Source organism: Carassius carassius, chromosome 14 (genome assembly GCF_963082965.1).
Source record: "Carassius carassius chromosome 14, fCarCar2.1, whole genome shotgun sequence".
NCBI classification, from domain to species: domain Eukaryota; kingdom Metazoa; phylum Chordata; class Actinopteri; order Cypriniformes; family Cyprinidae; genus Carassius; species Carassius carassius.
Genome location: NC_081768.1, coordinates 31,436,967 through 31,455,053, shown reverse-complemented (window position 1 = coordinate 31,455,053; position 18,087 = coordinate 31,436,967). Strand labels below are relative to the sequence as shown.

General features: G+C 37.3%; 1 protein-coding gene across 1 annotated transcript in view; it reads right to left on the bottom strand.

Annotated features, from left to right (window-relative positions):
• LOC132157499 (slit homolog 1 protein-like) overlaps positions 1–17,315 on the bottom strand; it is a 71,850-nt gene extending 54,535 nt beyond the window's left edge. The window contains exons 1-4 of the mRNA XM_059566864.1: positions 16,922–17,315; positions 12,963–13,034; positions 12,716–12,787; positions 11,879–11,950 (exon numbers count right to left, since the gene is read on the bottom strand). Of these exons, the coding sequence (XP_059422847.1) occupies positions 11,879–11,950; positions 12,716–12,787; positions 12,963–13,034; positions 16,922–17,097 (392 nt within the window). The 5' untranslated portion in view covers positions 17,098–17,315. The remainder of the gene's footprint in view (positions 1–11,878; positions 11,951–12,715; positions 12,788–12,962; positions 13,035–16,921) is intronic.
• Positions 17,316–18,087: the final 772 nt, after the last annotated feature.

Genomic DNA, 18,087 nt, shown 5'->3' with positions numbered 1-18,087 from the left:
ACACAGTTGATTCAGCAAACACTTTTATCTCACGTTTGCTTTTACTAAAACTGTAAGTCAGAGAAAGTGTAGGTGCTAAGTTATTTTTAAATGTGACAGAGCATTAACCTTTTAGAGCCTCGCACTAAACATTTCTGAACTGGTGGGATATGTACAACAACCAAAAAAACATGCTTATCTGTTTCCAATAAAACTGAACATGCTTTAAGCATCACTCACTATACATTTCACTTTGAAAGAGTCACAAAAAGTGCAAGAAATGACCGCATGTTTTTTTCCAATGAGCCTGGGTTGTGATTTTGCTTTTCAGATGTCCTAGCATTTAGAATAGTGCAGGTGCTTCTCAATAAATTAGAATGTTGAGGAAAACTTCATTTATGTCAGTAATTCAAATCAAATTGTGAAACTCATGTATTAAATAAATTCAATGCACACAGACTGAAGTAGTTTAAGTCTTTGGTTCTTTTAATTGTTATGATTTTGGCTCACATTTAACAAAAACCCACCAATTCACTATCTCAACAAATTAGAATACTTCATAAAACCAATAAAATAAAATAAAAACCATTTAGAGTCTGCAAAGATTGCAAAACATAGGTTTTAGTAGCAATGTGCTAAATTGGTTTTCTAATTACTTGAGTGGGTAGAACTCAGTGTGTGGCATTAGATAACTGTACTTCATCCCTGCTAGAAATAAAAATGGGTGTCCCTCAAGGTTCAGTTTTGGGCCCTATTTTATTTTCCATTTATATAAATAATTTAGGTTTGAATCTGAATCAAGCTAAGGCTCATCTGTATGCAGATGATACTATTTTGTACACTTCTGCTATGTCATTGTAAGAAGCAATTCATAATTCCCCTTATTTACAGTCTGCCTTTAGTCAGATACAAATATCTCTGGTAGGATTAATGTTGGTATTAAATGCTGCAAACAAAAACAAAATGAATGGTTTTTACACGTTCACATTCTCTTAACTATTTCACTATTTTAACACAAAGTGGTACTCCAATAGAGAGAGTGACTTTCTACAAATACCTAGGTATTTGGTTGGATGATAAATTGTCTTTTGGGGTCCAAATTGAGAGGTTTTTATTTTAGATAAAAGAAGTGCTTTCCTTATTCAGCAAGGAAAAGGAAAAGACTTTGGACCGGTGGCAACAGTAAATTTCTTCTTCTCCTTATCCCAGGTCAGATGAATCTGACGATGTCTGTGGTACAGGAGTGGCTTAACAAGAGGAATACGGCAACTGTAACCAAATTCCTTGACACGTCTGTGTGTGGTGGCTCTTGATGCATTGACCCCAGCCTTAGTCCATTCCTTGTGAAGTTCTCTAAAATTCTTGAATCCAGTTTGCTTGACAATTCCTCATAAGGCTGGGGTTCTGTCGGTTGGATGTGCATCTGTTTCTTCCAAACTTTTTAGTTCCACTCAACTTTCTGTTAACATGCTTGGATACAGCACTCTGTGAACAGCCAGCTTATTGGCAATTAATTTTTGTGACTTACACTCCTTGTGAAGGGTGTCGATTGTCAGAGACCATTTTGAAGGCTCAGGAAACCTTTGCAGGTGTTTTGAGATGATAAGCTGATTGGCATGTCACCATATTCTAATTGGTTGAGATAGTGAATTGGTGAGTTTTTGTTAAATGTGAGCCAAAATCATCACAATTAAAAGAACCAAAGACTTAGACTACTTCAGTCTGTGTGCATTAAATTTATTTAATACACGAGTTTCACAATTTAAGTTGAATTAGTGAAATAAATGAACTTTTCCTCAACATTCTAATTTATTGAGAAACACCTGTATACAGGTGCTAACCCTAACTATACAGTGTTTTACAGATGTGCAGGTTTAAATAAGGTTACCATGCTACACATGCAAGAGAGTAAAACCATCTCTAGGAGAATGACTGCAGAAGAAAGGAATTGTTGAGAGGGGTTAAAGATGAGTCAGGGAGTGAGAGGATAACAAGCTGCTCTGGAATGCCTTTGTGTCGCTTGGCTAATATTTGCTCATGGATTTGGCTTTTTCCTCTTTAGCTTTCAATGTTTGCAAAGGCAAATAAAAGGGCAACAAGGCAATGGGTTACCGAGCGGCATGGGATCAGTAAAATGGAATAATTGGAGGGTAGACGTGGTGACATTTTGAGAATGTGTTTGTCATCCTTGATGACCGACTCTCATTAACACACACACACGAATATACACACACAAGCATATGAAGGCTTACAGGTTAATGCACAAAACACACACTTCACAGACTCTGTTTCTCTACGCTTTTGAACTGTTAATGGTGCCCACGCTGTACTGCTTTCTGAATATGAATTAGGCTGTTCTATGGTGAAAATGTTCAAATCCAGTGTGAGATGGATGGGGTGTGAAGTACAGCTCAGGCAATAGAAGGTGCCATTAGTGAAAAAGCAGAAATAAGAGCATTCGAGCACTACTAAACTGAAAACCACCATACAATTACATAAAACGTCAATGATAATGCAATCCCCTCATGCAAGCTCTGCTTTCTACAGAGCAAAGCTGAGTGTCTGGATAGCATTTGACAGATAGTCACATGATATACACCATCAAGGCCTTTCACTAACGGCTTTAACAGTCTCAGTTTGAACTCTAATGTAGCCAATTTAGTTTGTGTAAGCCAGACATGTATCAGCCCAAGCATGACAGCAACATTCACAATTCTATTTTGTCATTTGGTAGTTGTGTCACACTGGAATTTCTCCACCTATTACTCCAAACAGAGTCTAAATATTTAAAGACTCTCTTTTCTGTGTAATTAATAACACTGAAGGATGCTGGGGGTTTGATCAAGGTTAAGACTGTAAAGACTTTCAGAGAAGTGGAAGTGGAACATTAGGCAGTAGGAGTAACTTACCCTCATGTCCTTGTCTTCTCTTTAACACTTCAGAAGTAGGGCAGAATCGCTGATGTTTACACAGGGGAGGCTGCAGTGAAATGGTCATTACTGAACACACTCCTAAATATGCAATGACTCATACAGAGACTTTTTTAATAATTGTGATGCCAGTTATTTCTCTACTTGGTTTACTACTTATTTGGATTTATGAGGCGAGTGCTGTGCACAGAGGAAAACATAAAGAACTTCAACAGTGGGACGGGGAAAAAAGAGATCAATAATTCTGGTGTAAAATCACCTCAAAGTCTATGATTTCTCCAGCATCCACGGATGCAGCCCTAGATGAGCCATTCTCAAAGCAAATCTACAGAGAGCTGCTCTCATTTCCAAATGCAATTTATTTATTAACAGACGCTTCATCCGCCTCTCAGTGTAGATGAGCGACAGAAACTCCAAAAATCACATTGCCACTGTGACTCCACTTCTCTGAAAGTCACTTACGTTTGCATATCAATGATGTGTTTTTTCTTCCTTTGCAGTCAGTAGTTGGCCAGAATATACTTACAGGAACGGTTCAGCCAAAAATGAAATTGTTTCATCATTTATTCACCTTCACATTATTCCAAACCCATGAGACTTTCATTCATCTTCAGATCACAAATGAAGATATTTAGTATTCTCTAATCGTTTTTATAATTTGAATTCTAGGCAATCAACATTTTCAAGCTTCAAAAAGAGATTTCAAAGTCTTCAGAAGAGACAATCTTTTTATATGAGGAACAAATTTAATTTTAATTTAATTACAGGTTTTATTCACATTTAAACATTGATCAACCCACGTCGAAATAGAAGTGCAAACATATTTAACAACAAGGTTTGTTTTCATGTGTCAAACAAGAACGGCTGAGCTTCCCGCTGGTTTTTACTAATCATCTGATGCATATCATGCATTAACTGGAAAGCATTTTCTCAATCTAGTAAATTCTAATCTAATTAACTGGCTTCTGAGAGCATTTGGTGTGCACTGAGGGCACATAGGGGGCACTTCTGGGCATTGATCTGAAATCTAAAATGACTAGATTCTGTGGACTGAATCAGGATGTGAACGCTAGTGGAAAAATTGTGAATGCACATCAAGTTCACTTTGTGATACAGTACAAAAATCATAATAAACAAGATCTACACTGATATTTATTAACACGCATTTAAGCAAAAAAAATCATTATTTAAATTTAACAAGGCAAACAAGGGTCACATACTGCATGGTATCCCCCAAGGTTTTGTTCTAGGGCTCCAATTTTTTCCCTCTGAGAAACATTATGGTATGATACTGCACTACTACACATATTACACAAAAACACATATCAACATACTGTATCTGGCTTAAGGCTAGTTAGCAAGTCTAAGAAAATGATACTGACTGTAACCATCTGTACAGTATGTCGATAAAAGTCATTTATTCTGACCTGGTTTGTGCACATAAGTAACATCTGTAGAAGAGCTTGATTTAACGGAGGGAGTAACTCAAAGAGCATATTTTCTGCACATAATGGAGTAGAGAATTTGAAACCTCTCCACTGTAATACTTTGATGGCAGGATGTTTTTCTGGATGACATATTTTTGTAATAAATCCAAAACGAATGGAGCAGCCATTCACAGACCAACATATTCCACACAGATGTCACACTGTTCACACATTGGATTTAAAAATAAAAATTACAGTTAAAAGACTATGATCATGTTTTGGCATGAACAAAACATAAAAAATGTTCTAAGCCACTTACAGATCTCACATGAACCTCAAGACTGAATGAAACACAAGACTCAACTCTTCCTGATTCCTTTGTGTTTTCTCTCTTTTGTCATTTTGTTCAAGTTAAGTTATTTTATTATTAAACTCTGATGCGTCTGATATTAAAAGCTGATGCATGAACCGTAAAACTTATCGCTAAATAAAATACAGCATTATCCAAACATCATATTTGTGAATTGACAGTAACAACAGTTGGATTTCCCAAAACACTAAGATGAATGTTACACAAATGTAAGTAGCACATAACTCCTGTGGAACAGTTCCCAAAAGCCCTGTAATCTAAGTAGCATGAGAAGTGTTCGTAAATTACCAAGAGCCTTGGACCACAATGGAGTGCAATGCCATTATATGCAACCTAAACGCATCTCTCACACTGTTTACGAGAGACAAATGGACACTTCTTAAACATTGTCGATGCATGTTGATCATTGAAATGCATTTGTGTATTATTTCAGAAAAGAAAATGTGTATGAAAAAACTGTTAATTAAAACAATACTTGCTCTGCTTTGCCCTGTGACAGCTTTGAATTTATATGAAAGTAACAATGAAGTTAACTACGGTTTAGTCACCTAACATTGCACGTTTTTTTTCTTTCTTTTTTTACAATGGAGATTCTTAAATCTGCTCACTGAGTGAATGAACTAAGGCCAAATCATGTTTATAAAGGCTTCTATAGTTGTGCTCCTTTGGTTGCACACATACAGAAGAGAGAATCTAATCTACTGTAGTGATGTGATATTGATTTATTGACACTAGAGAAACTTTAGTTTGTTTTCTTTTATAAATTGTTTGTGCTGAGGTCTAAGCGTTTTGTACTTATAACAGCTCCAGTCTAATTTTGGAGGAAACAGGCTATGAAAGATCTGAGCTGTGCTTATTGATTGTGGTGGTCTAACCAATCTTGTGCCAGCGCTGTGAGTTTCTCTTTGCAAGTGTTCATAATAAGGGCGGTGAAGGATGCGAGAGGGGGAAGAATGGTCTAGTAAATGGCAGAGGAGTTTCAGGACATGCCAGGCCCCATTGTGCCATTCTTTATCACGCCTGACCCAAAATCAAACATGCAGGTCCCCGATCTCCTTGGTGACATTGCAAGGCCTATCGCTTGGAGACCAAGAACAATGGCAGTCTGGGAAAGCCCATGGCGCGAGTAAAGACCAGTCTCTTTGGCTTAGACAAGAGGTGAAATAGCCCTGACTTAGAAACACAGGCTCTTCCGTATCTCACCTTCCAGCTGCTTCTGTACACACAGTCTACTGCTAACATCTAGGCTATTTCATAACCTTCTCGTGAAATTTGTCATTTCTTTTCACTCTTCTAACAGAACACTTGCTTAGCAATTCATTTTCTCATTTCACACTTTTCTAGAAATGTGAAAGCATATGAAACTCTATACAAGAGTAGTTGATGTTTGGACAGCTGACTTAATGAAAGCAAAAAGCTTAAAAGAAACGTAAAAAAGTTAGAAGACCTTAAACGTACATAATTTTAAGCCAAAAATAAATAAATAAATAAATAATAATTATAGAGGTCACTACCAGGGTTTGTTCCCTGCATCTTTCATGAACACCTGATTTCATTCAGAAAAGTCATATTGTTATTGTTTTATTATTGTTTGTTAATAGTTTGTAAGAATCTAATTCAAAGCATGCTACGACTAAAACAGGGAAGATGCATGCAGATGAAGATTGAAAAATGATCTTAATGAAAATTGTACTTATGACAGGGAAAATATCCAAAGTTAAACTTCACTTTTAAATAATAATCGATGTATGAACTGCCTTCCAATAAACTAAGTAACAAAAGCAAAGCATGAAAAGTCTAGAATGTGCATTTTATATTTTATACTGTTATGTTTTTATGTTTATCTTAAAACTATATGGCCAATGTAGTTTTAAACAGAATTGAACTAGAAATATATTTTATACTGAAACCGAAAACATGACATTCCCCTCAAATGTTTTTCCACTTCTGATCCTTTGTTCCATGGAATCAGTCTAAAACTGGCTGTGCACACAACAACCTGAATCTACTAAACAGGTGAGAAATTAATAAAGGCACAGATGAGTGCGTTTGGGAACTACAGCTGGGAATAAGAAACTGGTTACCGGATGCTAGAACTGCTCTGGAAATCATTAATAAATGCTGTAAAAGTATTGTTTAATTGTTAGCCAACTAATGTAACTGTCAAGTGAAAGCAGTGAGGTTAAAGTAACTCCTTTTGTGAGCATCCTTTACCAACACACGTAAGAGCCAGCTTTACACGACAGCTTTTATGATCCCGATGGATCCCGGCAGGGACAGAAGCACAGGAGTTTGAGCCATTTTTTTTTCATTCAATTTACATTTTATTTTGGGCATTATCACCACATTAAATATGTTAGAATAATCTGTGAAGAAAAGCCCTCAACACAATAAATAAACACTTTAATTTGGGATAAATGACATGTTTGGTATCAGTTAAATATTTAGTACACAATACTTTATTACTTAATCTTGATTATAAATCGTTTTATAAAAACAAATTCACCAAAACTCAACCCATTACATTTTGATACGAGGCTAAATAAAGCAAATTTCCGCTTATTCAATTGTGATTGATTAATGATATATAGTGATTGATCACAGATTTCATTACATACTCATGTGGCATGGCATGACAGTCTGGTTAAACCCTCCAGAAGGAAGATTAATTTTAGTTTCCCCTTTAATACTTAAATGACATTCATGTAATAAAGTGAAACAGGAGCACTTTGTGTAAACCACAGCATTACTTCATTTGTCCTCTCCTGGCATGGTCTCAGTTTATTTCTCCATAAATCCTTCAGCTGATGTCCAATATGTGCTAGATCATCAACACTTTAAACACAGCTTTTTAAAAAAGTGTCCTCCCAAAATCCATTTTTAGAACAATAAAGCTCTGATTTCAGATTTGTTAAGAGAGTTGTAATCAAAGCCTTCTATGCCCACTCCCACACCACAGATAAACCACAAACGCCGCACAAGTCCACACGCTAATGTGTAAAACAGAGACGTGTACTGTGCTACGCGGAAGCATTGATTTTAATAACTGGACGCCTGCCACAGTTTCATCCAAGGCACTACACAGATTTCTCCCATCGAGTCTCGGCCAAGAATCGCTCTTTCTACCTTTAGAGGTTTCTGAAAGCGAGTGGCCGTGGAAACTTTCCCCTGGATTCATTCCAGCGCTATATGAACGGGCTTGTATCTTCAACCTCTGTCTCACACAGTACAGAGACAGGATCTTGCATCACATAATAACACAATATTTGGATGAAATGGACTTGGAACAATAGCATCCGTTCTTCAATTACTGCCATGTGTGCTCCGCTTAAAGGCAAAGTCAAAGCCGCTGCTTTCCCGTCTAACTGGGCCAAGAACAAGGGCACAGTCATCCCAGCAGCCGGGGAAAGTTCACCTGCACTCACTGCCAGCCTCTTCACAAACACAGCAATCAACAGAATCACACCAGACATAGTGAGCAATCATGAAAGACCTTAACAACCATGTCTTTGACTTCAAAACCACGTCCACACACATGCCAAAAAAGGACTCTTTTTTGGTGTTGTTGCATGTGACGGTGCCATTTTACGTGGTTCTGTGTGGTCTGAGCTCAAGCCCGGACAAGGTGACTTCCTGTCCAGTGTTGCATGAAGCAAGCTGAACAAAGTCTGAGTAGGCGACCCGCTAATGTTAAGGCTAACGTTCTGGCAAACCCAACGCTCTTCTAGTAACATTGATAGAACATTTACTCAAAGTTTTCTGCTCTTTAATAATGCTCCCGAAATGTTACGCAAAAACACTCATGGAATACTTTTTTTTCTCCTGAAACCCTCTAGCTGAACATTTGTCTGTTCATTACATTTAACATTTTCAAAAGTAACTCTGCATACTGTATGCCAAATAATAAAACAGAATGTTCCCTTATCATTCGCAAAACTAAGAAAAAACATTTCTGAAACATTTGTTAAACAATATGGACATATTGTGGCTTCTGCCGTCAAGAGCCAATCACATGAAACATGAACAGCGACGGTTTGATTCACTTCTCACAAGAAGAGACGGAGCAATTCTCTTCTCTGCTGAAGATTAGGTCAAGTCTGCTTTATTGTCAGTTCTTCCACATGTACAGTACAAACATACAGAGAATCGAAATTGCGTTACTCTCAGACCCTCGGTGCACACAGATAACACTAACAGTAGAGCCTAAGAGATCATTGAGAAAATATGACGAATTTATGCATTTACAAGGCATCAAAAACACTGCTGCTGCGGCCGTCGTCAAACACATGCAGACAAAATATATGTACATGGCACAATTTAACAATTATTTCCCATAAATTAAGAATCTGTTACCTTTTTCTATTAATTAATTCCCTTATTTATACAGTATATATATAATTTTAAAAAATTCCCCAGCTGAATTGTAAGGGGTCTGTAAGTTTGAGAAAGTATCTGAAGAAAGTAAATCAACTGAATTTATTTAATAATTTAGTTCACAAAGTACATATAAAAAAAAACATTTAAAGGTATCAATTTCCAGCCTGATCTCACAATCAAAACGTACATATTTAGACGTAAATTAAAACTGTCCAATACGTATGTGCCTTTACGTACAGTGTCATTTACGTATTATCTGGACGTAATTACAGGTTCGATACGTATTGAAATTTACGTAAAAACAACCTCAAATACGTACAGATAGAAGGTGTTCTCTGACCAGTCAGTTATCCATAGAAATTTGCTCATGAAGCTGCTTTTCAATGCGTATCAGATTACTTTTTTAAATATTTATGTATATTTTCCCTTTTTATAATTTTTTTTGATAAATGTAAGATCCCTATACCTCACCCGAAACTAAACCTACCCATTTTATACAGAATGTTAAAAGAATAAAACATAAGAAAACACAATTTTAGTAAAAATATAACATTAAAACGTTATTTTGAGCCACTAACGTTAATCTTACACCTACCCCTAACCATTTCTTAAAACTACATAACGTTACTGTTATAAATAAACAAATAACAGACAAACAAACATAATGTTAATCATTTATTTTTTGCGAAAAAATATCAAAAGTGGTACCAAAAGTAGTTCAAATGATAATGAGTTCCAGTCGCAGTCCTCTCTGGATGTAATAGTTTTTATAGGGTACAGAGCAGAATTTAATGTATTAATCCGTGAAATTATGAATCTGTCTTCTCTCCGTGAAGGCGCACTGGCGCAGTAGCAGTACTGATTTCAAATGTCTATCAACTGAAACACGACATGTCGCAATCTGTGACGAATTATGTGAGAACCAATGAGAGTTCGATATTAGTGCCGTAAACCATGTCGTAACGTTCCTGTGGCGCACTGGCGAATCATTCGAATCATTCATTCGAAATTCGAATCATAACGAGCGCGGGCTTTGACTGTGACGGACGCTGTTGCTGAGAATGAAGATGAAGATCGATTGATATGGATATGTTCCTTGCAAACATCTGGATTCTAAAGATATGGAGTACAGCAAACAAATAAAATGGATGTGATTTGTAATTTTATGCTGTGCTTTTGTGTATCTATGGTTTGCAGCATGCACAGAACTTTTATTTCCTATTAAGTAGATGAGTAAACTGCTTTCAATAAATTCAATAAAAACATTTATTGATATGACAATTAAATACAACAGATTTAAATCATTAAAGCCACGATTTTAATATTAATACATGGGAATTCATATAAATTCACACTTTACGTTAGATTATTAACGTTTTTTTTTAGCTGCTAACACGTACGTATTTGTACGTTTTACTGCTATAAATACGTCTAAGTTGTACATTTTTATGTGCATGAAAACGTAAGTAAATTTACGTGTGGTAGAACCACATTTAACGTAAAAATACACACGTCTTCTCATGAGATCACGTTGCAATTTCAAAAGCTTTACATGCTCCAAAGCTTTAATTAATATGTACATATTTATATTATTTAAAAATAAAAATGTGATTTCAATTCAGACATCAAAACATAATATAATATTGATTCAAAACAATCCAGTTTTTGGTCTTATGTAGAAGAACAGCAGGGAAGGGAGCCGTTTTCTTTTCCCCCGTGTCGTTTCGCTCAATAAAGATGTCTGCCCTGACAACATTTCCAGATCGCGTACAGTTTTTAAAGAGAAACCGTTGTAATGACTTATACATGTCATATCACTCCATCATTTGTGTCAGTGTGTGTTGAACAGGGCGCCCGAGGGAGGCTCTCACACACACACACACACACACACACACACACCTCACTCCTGTCTCAATCTTTCACAGAGCCTCTCCTGCCATCAATAATGGATGACAGCGAAGTATAGACTCTCTTGTACATACATGGAGAATTCTGTCTGTGTTTGTCCTCTTTTCATCTCTCTCTCCCTGTTGTTCGTTTCCACGTCCCACTCGCTCTGAATATTTCAGCGTGTTTTTTTAAAGATATCTCTCTGGCTTCCCTCAAATGGGTCTGTGGAGTCTCTCCCTAGCTGCGTAAATCATTCAAATACAGCAACAACATTTCACTGGAGAAGCTGTTTCTGATAACTAGACAAACTATATCTCAGATCTAAATGGATCTGTGAACAGCAATGAAGACACAACTCATATCACAGTAAAAGGCATTTAGATGCATCTACACAGACTGTTTAATGCAGCTCAGAGATGACATGAATGCATTTACACTGCAGTTACAATTGCCTGGTATTTCAGAAATGGACTGCTGAACTAAAACCAAAGCCATCCAATGCACATCAAGAACAAAATACTCATTGCCTTAATTAATGACAATGTCATGTGAACACCCATCACAAGACGAAAACAACAGAAAAAATGACACATGAACTATTCACTTTAAATGGTCATGAGGAATCGAAATGTGATGCACTATAAAGCTTCAGGACTCAAAAAGCAAGCTGCAAAAATGTTTCATTATCTGAAACATCAGCAATATAATGTTAAACATCATTAAGAGCTGTTCACAAAGCATGCGTTCTGTCTCAGTTTTTTTTTAATAGCAAGCATGAACTGAACAGACTTTTCTGACAGCTGTTAGAAATTCATAAAGTCTATCTTTGAGCGTTATGAATTATCCGTTCATCATAAGAATGACTTTAAAATCTATCCAGAAAAGCGCAGAGAGCAGGGACTCACAGTCTGGACAGAGCGGCGTTCTTCTGAAACAGGAGCTCTGGAAGCTGGTGAAGCTGGTTTCTGTTCAGACGTCTTTGAGAAAAGAAGAAACAAACACAGTGAGAGACTGAGCAAACACGAGACAACAGTGCTAGATCTCCGTGTGATCGGCAGACCCATGATTAGCACACGAAACAGCTGATTCAGGCCTCGTAAGGAGGCGCCTCTGGAGGCTTAAACTAAACCTGTAATAAGAAGATGCTTTAGATAATTGAAGCAAACCTCCTAAAGAATACTGGAAACTATTCAGATCAATGAGATCATTTTCATGTTTCTTCATGTTGTCCAAGTTCTGGAATATCTTCTTTAAAATAGGAAGGGCCGTCACTATTAAATTAAAAGTTTGCAGATTTTATATTCTTACAGTATTATTATAGAGTGTGTGTGTGTGTGTGTGTGTGTGTGTGTTACCTGCACCCAGAAATCCACTTTAAATGTAAAGTAAGGTCACCTAATATAAAACGGGACCCGTTTTTGTAATGGAAGAAGTGTTTGCTCTCGAATAAAGTCCACTTCTTCTGTCTATCAGCAATTATCAGTGTCAAATCTATCAAATCAAAGAAGACAGGCCTTACTGAATTCTCAATGCGATGCCTAATGATGAAAAAGTGTGAGGTAAGATGAAGGCTATAGCTGATTTATTTTACAGGAATGCATACTATTTAGTTTTGCCTTTATGAATTTAAAATATATAACATAGAATTTACATATAAGACATATTTGCCTAAAATATTTAATAATGAGATCTATATGCTGCAGATCGCAGTTGAGTAAGTGTGTTTTTCAGTGAACGCTCACAGTCTCTCCAGCTGTCTCATGTCATCAAACGCGCCGCGCTCCACTGTCCCGATCTGGTTCTCCATCAGCTGCCTGTTCAGAGAGAGGACAGAGATTGAGTGGAAAGACATTTAGGACAAGTGTCAGGATATCTGTCTGCCCTAACAGAGCTTATACCTTCACAAAAGGTGTCAGTCCATCAAAACACCACACATGCTTTTGCAACGAGAAATAAAGAAAGTGAAATGTGACATATAGAGCAACTTACAAAACTCGCAGATACTTGAGTCCAGAAAAGTCATTTCTGTTGATGCGTGTGAGATTGTTTCCATTTAGTTCCCTAAAAAATGAAACATATTGTCAATACAGGTATGCATATTACATTTATGCTCAACAACACATACATAGACTCTAACAGTACAAGAATCACTGGCCATTATAAAGCAGAGACAGCCAGAGGGTGAATAAATATGATTTCATCTCTTAAGACAATTGATCAAATAATGTGCAATGGGTTGGAATTGCCTTAATAACACAGAACAGTTCAGAATGTTATTATATATACAGTTTGCAGCTGAAAAATACTGCGTGGGTTCTTTGCAAATGTCTGCTCATTATTGAGAACATGTGTTTCTTTTTTTTGTTGTAACCTCTTCCTCAATCACTGAGAGAAACACACACTCGCACAAATGAATACTGGACACAAAGTCATGCACTTTCTCTGGGCTCTAATGAGCGCTCGTGGGAGTGCAGCGAAACAGAGACGGAGAGATCGCAGACAGATGTATGCACAGGTGCACAGACACAGAAATAATGGACTGCTATTCATCAGAAACGTGTCATCGTTTCAGAGTTCAGCCTTTCTGACTTCTCTTTCTTTTAAGAGCTGGTGGCAAATACACTGAAGAGAAGACTTTACACAAGAACTGTCTCAGATATCAGACTCCAAACAACCCAAACTTTGTGACAGTCAAGGGTTTTCTATCTCGATCCTTCAATTCATTACCTATTTGTATATTTGTATAGTACTTTATATTTTATTATCTGTATTTAATGTTCTGCTGTTAGTGTTATCTGTGTGCACCTGGGGTCTCTGTATGTTTGTACTGTACATGTGGAAGAATTGACAATAAAGCAGACTTGATCTTAATCTTGACCTTGACAGTAGACGAGATCTCTCACTGACCGGATCACATCCTAACAATCCATACGTTACAATATGTATTTAATAAGAAACCCAGGATGATAAGACGACTGTTGTAATGTAATGTATGTACTGGATATAATAATAATGTAATACCTTGAACATTTGCTGGTTAACTTGTACAACTTGTAATAATGTGAAACAACATTTTACATTGAAATAATTTAAAAACAAATTCAATAATCAGAAGTCTGTGTTGACTAACATGCTAAATCACATGTACACTAGCTATAATTTAACTGTAGTGTGCTATTTGACATTACATATAATGAATTAAGTGTATATTTAATGTATTACACCGCAAACTCATTTCAAATCTGTAATTAAAACATCCAGGTCATGCAGGTTTCGATTGAAATTGCATTCAATTGTATGCTTTATAATACAAAAGCTTTAACTATTGTATTTATTAACCTGAAATTTCGTATAAAGATGTACTTAATCCGCACTTCATTTAATTAGTTAAGTGTTCAAAAATTGTCCAAAAAAGTATTTTTTCATTAGTTCCACTCAAGTATATTGTCTTAAAATGTGTCTTTTTAAAGGTGTGCTAAAGTATACGTCTTTTGCGCAAGAACAATGGTTCATATTTCATACCTCATTCACAAAGTTGAGTTAAGTTGAGTTGAGTTCACTTGTAAGGTCTAACGAGCAAGATTCAGCTCACTTGATGTTGCAATGTAAAATCTCTTTTCAGAAACAAAATGTCTCATTGACCCTTCCATTGAACTTTAATTCAATTGTAATTGGATCATCCTAAATATATCTTAATATCAGGTCACATCAACTGTTATGAAAGCAGGGAAAGTTCAAATGCACCAATAGGTTTTTAGCAATAAATAAACTCTGAAGTTATGCACCATACGAATGTGTAACTTCAACCATATGTTAATGCACTTTAATTGTGCCGAAGTAGTCCAACTAAAGATATACTGAAGTATATTTGATTGAGTTAAAGAGGAACTATAGCAGGTTAATTGAGGTGCACTTTAAATATCTTGCATTAAAAGACGTTTACACGATGTTATTAAACGATTACACAAACCTCATCAGTAGTGACATTAAAACACATTTTAGGCTTAATATTAAGAAAAGCAGTACTCCAAGTAAAGTCAAGTGATATGTTTATTAGTATGTTTTGAACCATACTTATTATGAAATACATGTATTTTAAACTAAAATGCCAGTTGTTCCCCACTAGACAGAGCTGATGATCATACATGACTGCCATCACAAAGACCTCTCGCAAGAAGAGAGCTCTACATTCACGAGCTGATCTTAAACTGGTTATGAGATTCATCACTGGGATCCGGCAGCAGTCCACTTTCAAGACTATCAATAAGCAATTGGTAGGAATCTCACAGGGACATCTGTCCTGCGTTCCTGAGCACATCAGAGCTCTGAGCCATCGCTGCAGTTTAAACAGAATACTCGATCCGATCTCTCAGTCTCCACACATCAGCGCCGTCTGATCTCAGGCACACCAGCTTCCCAAGTGTGTAGAAATAGATGCGCTAGCAGAGATAAAATAAGAAGGGTCGAGTCTCTGGACGTCTGGAAATGCATGCAGGGTTTATATAAAAGGACTGAGATTATTCATTTAAAGAGCAGAGAGACTTATGCGTCTCGCAGAGCATGAAAAAATCTATCTACATTAAACTCATAAGCTGGCTGAAAGCTCAGAAAACCCAGAGAGAGCACAAGGGGGGTGTTTACTTTTGCACGCACAGCGTTAATGGCCTGACCTGTGTGAGCATACCTATACTACTCATTGTCTGGTACAGGCATACATTTACATTAGCCAGAGAGCCAGAAAATGTTTGTCTGGTGATCTGAGCATGTCTGAAGTGGTCTGAACTGCAGGTTAATGGGGAAACCTTGTGGGGTGAGGAGAAGCGGGGGGTTGAGGTGTGATTTTCACACTTTCTGAACACATTACAGAATCCATCAAGAACATCCAAAGGGGTGGTGTCTGATAAAAACACCCCATGACAGGTGCAAATTGAATTGTTTCGTTGATCCTCCCGCCAGCTATCAGCTTCTCCAGACTGATGTGGACACGGACGGCTGTTCCTGCCCTGTGAAAGCACTTCAGACACTCTGTATCTGTATCAGTCCATCAGTCCAGTTACATTCAATCATGCCTGTCTGCAATCTATAGGACTGGATAAGCATAAAGCAAAAAAAGATCTTCACTTCCACACAATGAGCCACTGAAGTCTGACCAAACGCTCATGGTGTAGTTCACTGTATACTATATAATATTGTTTCCTCGTACAATTTTAAATGATAATGGCATAGGATTGAGTAAGATGCAGGGATGTACTAGGATGGAGGGGTAACAAATAAATATATGGATATTGCACATTTTTTGCATAAGCATAAGTTATTTCCTCATAACTATTTCAAGAGTAACATTTACTAAACCAATATTTCATCCCAAATATGTGACTATGGACCACAAAGTAACAATAGCCAAAAATAAATTGTAGGTCAAAATGATACATTTTTCTTTTATGCCAAAAATTATTAGGATATTAAGTAAAGATCATGTTCCAAAAAGATATTTTGTACATTTCCTACCGTAAATATATAAAAACTTAGTTTTTAAATTAGTAATATGCATTGCTAAGAGTTTAATTTGGACAACTTTAAAGATGATTTTCTCAATATTTAGATTTTTTTGTTCCCTCGGATTCCAGATTTTCAAATAGTTGTATCTCAGACAAGTATTGTCCTCCGAACAAGATTATTTATTTAGCTTTCAGATGATGTTTAAATCTCAATTGTAAAGAACGGACCCTTCGCACTGGTTTTGTGCTGCAGGGTCACACACGAGTTCTCAGCAGCTGAAAGAGTGACAGGAAGTTTCCCGCAGCGTGTGTCAACATCTGAGCCCATCACGTCTGATCGTACCTGTGCCTCATTCAGCTTTTGTTCTCATTCAGTTCCTCTTGGTAATGATGCAGACACCCCCCACACACGTGCACACACATGCAGAAGGATGTTAAGTGTCTACTCACAGCCGCTCTGTGTTTCGGGGTATGTTCCCGGGCATGGTTTTGAGCCCCAGCCCGTGGCAGTCCACTGTGGTGCCGCTGCAAGTGCAGAGCGCAGGGCACGCCGTGGCAGCCTTACACAGCAGCAGGATCTGGATACACACCTCCACCAGTCTGTGTCCTCCTCTCATACACATCATCTTGAGAAGCGAGCGCCCAGGCTAGCTAGGAGAGAGAAAAAAGCAGCTCCTGTGCTCTCACTTTGTGCTCAAACTCTCCTTTTCCTCTTCTTGGAGGAGTTGCTTTGCCGCTTCTTCTCCCGCCTCACTGCTCTGCTCAGCAGCGCTCTGCCGTCTGCTTGAAGAAAGGGGGATACAGAACAGCACAGGAACAAAAAATCTTACACACACACACACACCCACACGGCAGTAATTCATCACAAGGATCTACAAATAGCAGTTCCCGGACTCCTCCCACCCAGCCCTGTTCTCCCCCACCCCTCGCTCAGGCTCCACACATGGCACCGCAGCCGTCCTCAGGCCAAGGCCCCTGTGAAGAGAGTCCACTGCCCATACCCCCCTCCCCAAAAGAGCAGTGTGTAATCATGTTTTGGGATGGGGGAAGGTTACAAATGCAGAGAGCAAAATGACAGAGCCTTTGTGGAAAGCATGGAGGAGGACTTTATTTTTGTCACTTGACTTCTTCATTGAAAAACAAACCTTTGCTCAAGTTTGAAGGAGATCTTGTGAGTGTAACAAATTCACAATAATTGAAATGTGCCATCGGAAACAGAACCCCTGTTTGTTCGGACAGTCATTTTTCTGCATCGAATGATGACATTAATGTTGATTGTCTTGATATTACACTTTGGTGTTATTTCCTTGTCGCAAAGTTTAAAAGAATGAATGCAATGGGAGAATCATGCTATGTTGTATTGATTTGCAGCAATAGATTTGTGGAATGCAAGGCATTGTCAGCATCCAGCACTTTATTGCTGAGCTCATACTGTACCAGAAAAAAGGTCTAATTGTGGATAAATCAAAGCCCAAATGAAAACACGACTTTTCACAAAAATCAATAAAAGTCCCTGTGGCAAGATATAAAATATTCAAAATTGCCATAAGAAATTGATATCTTCAAGCATAAAACATGTTAAAAAGTAATACATTTCAATCATAATTTAATCAGGT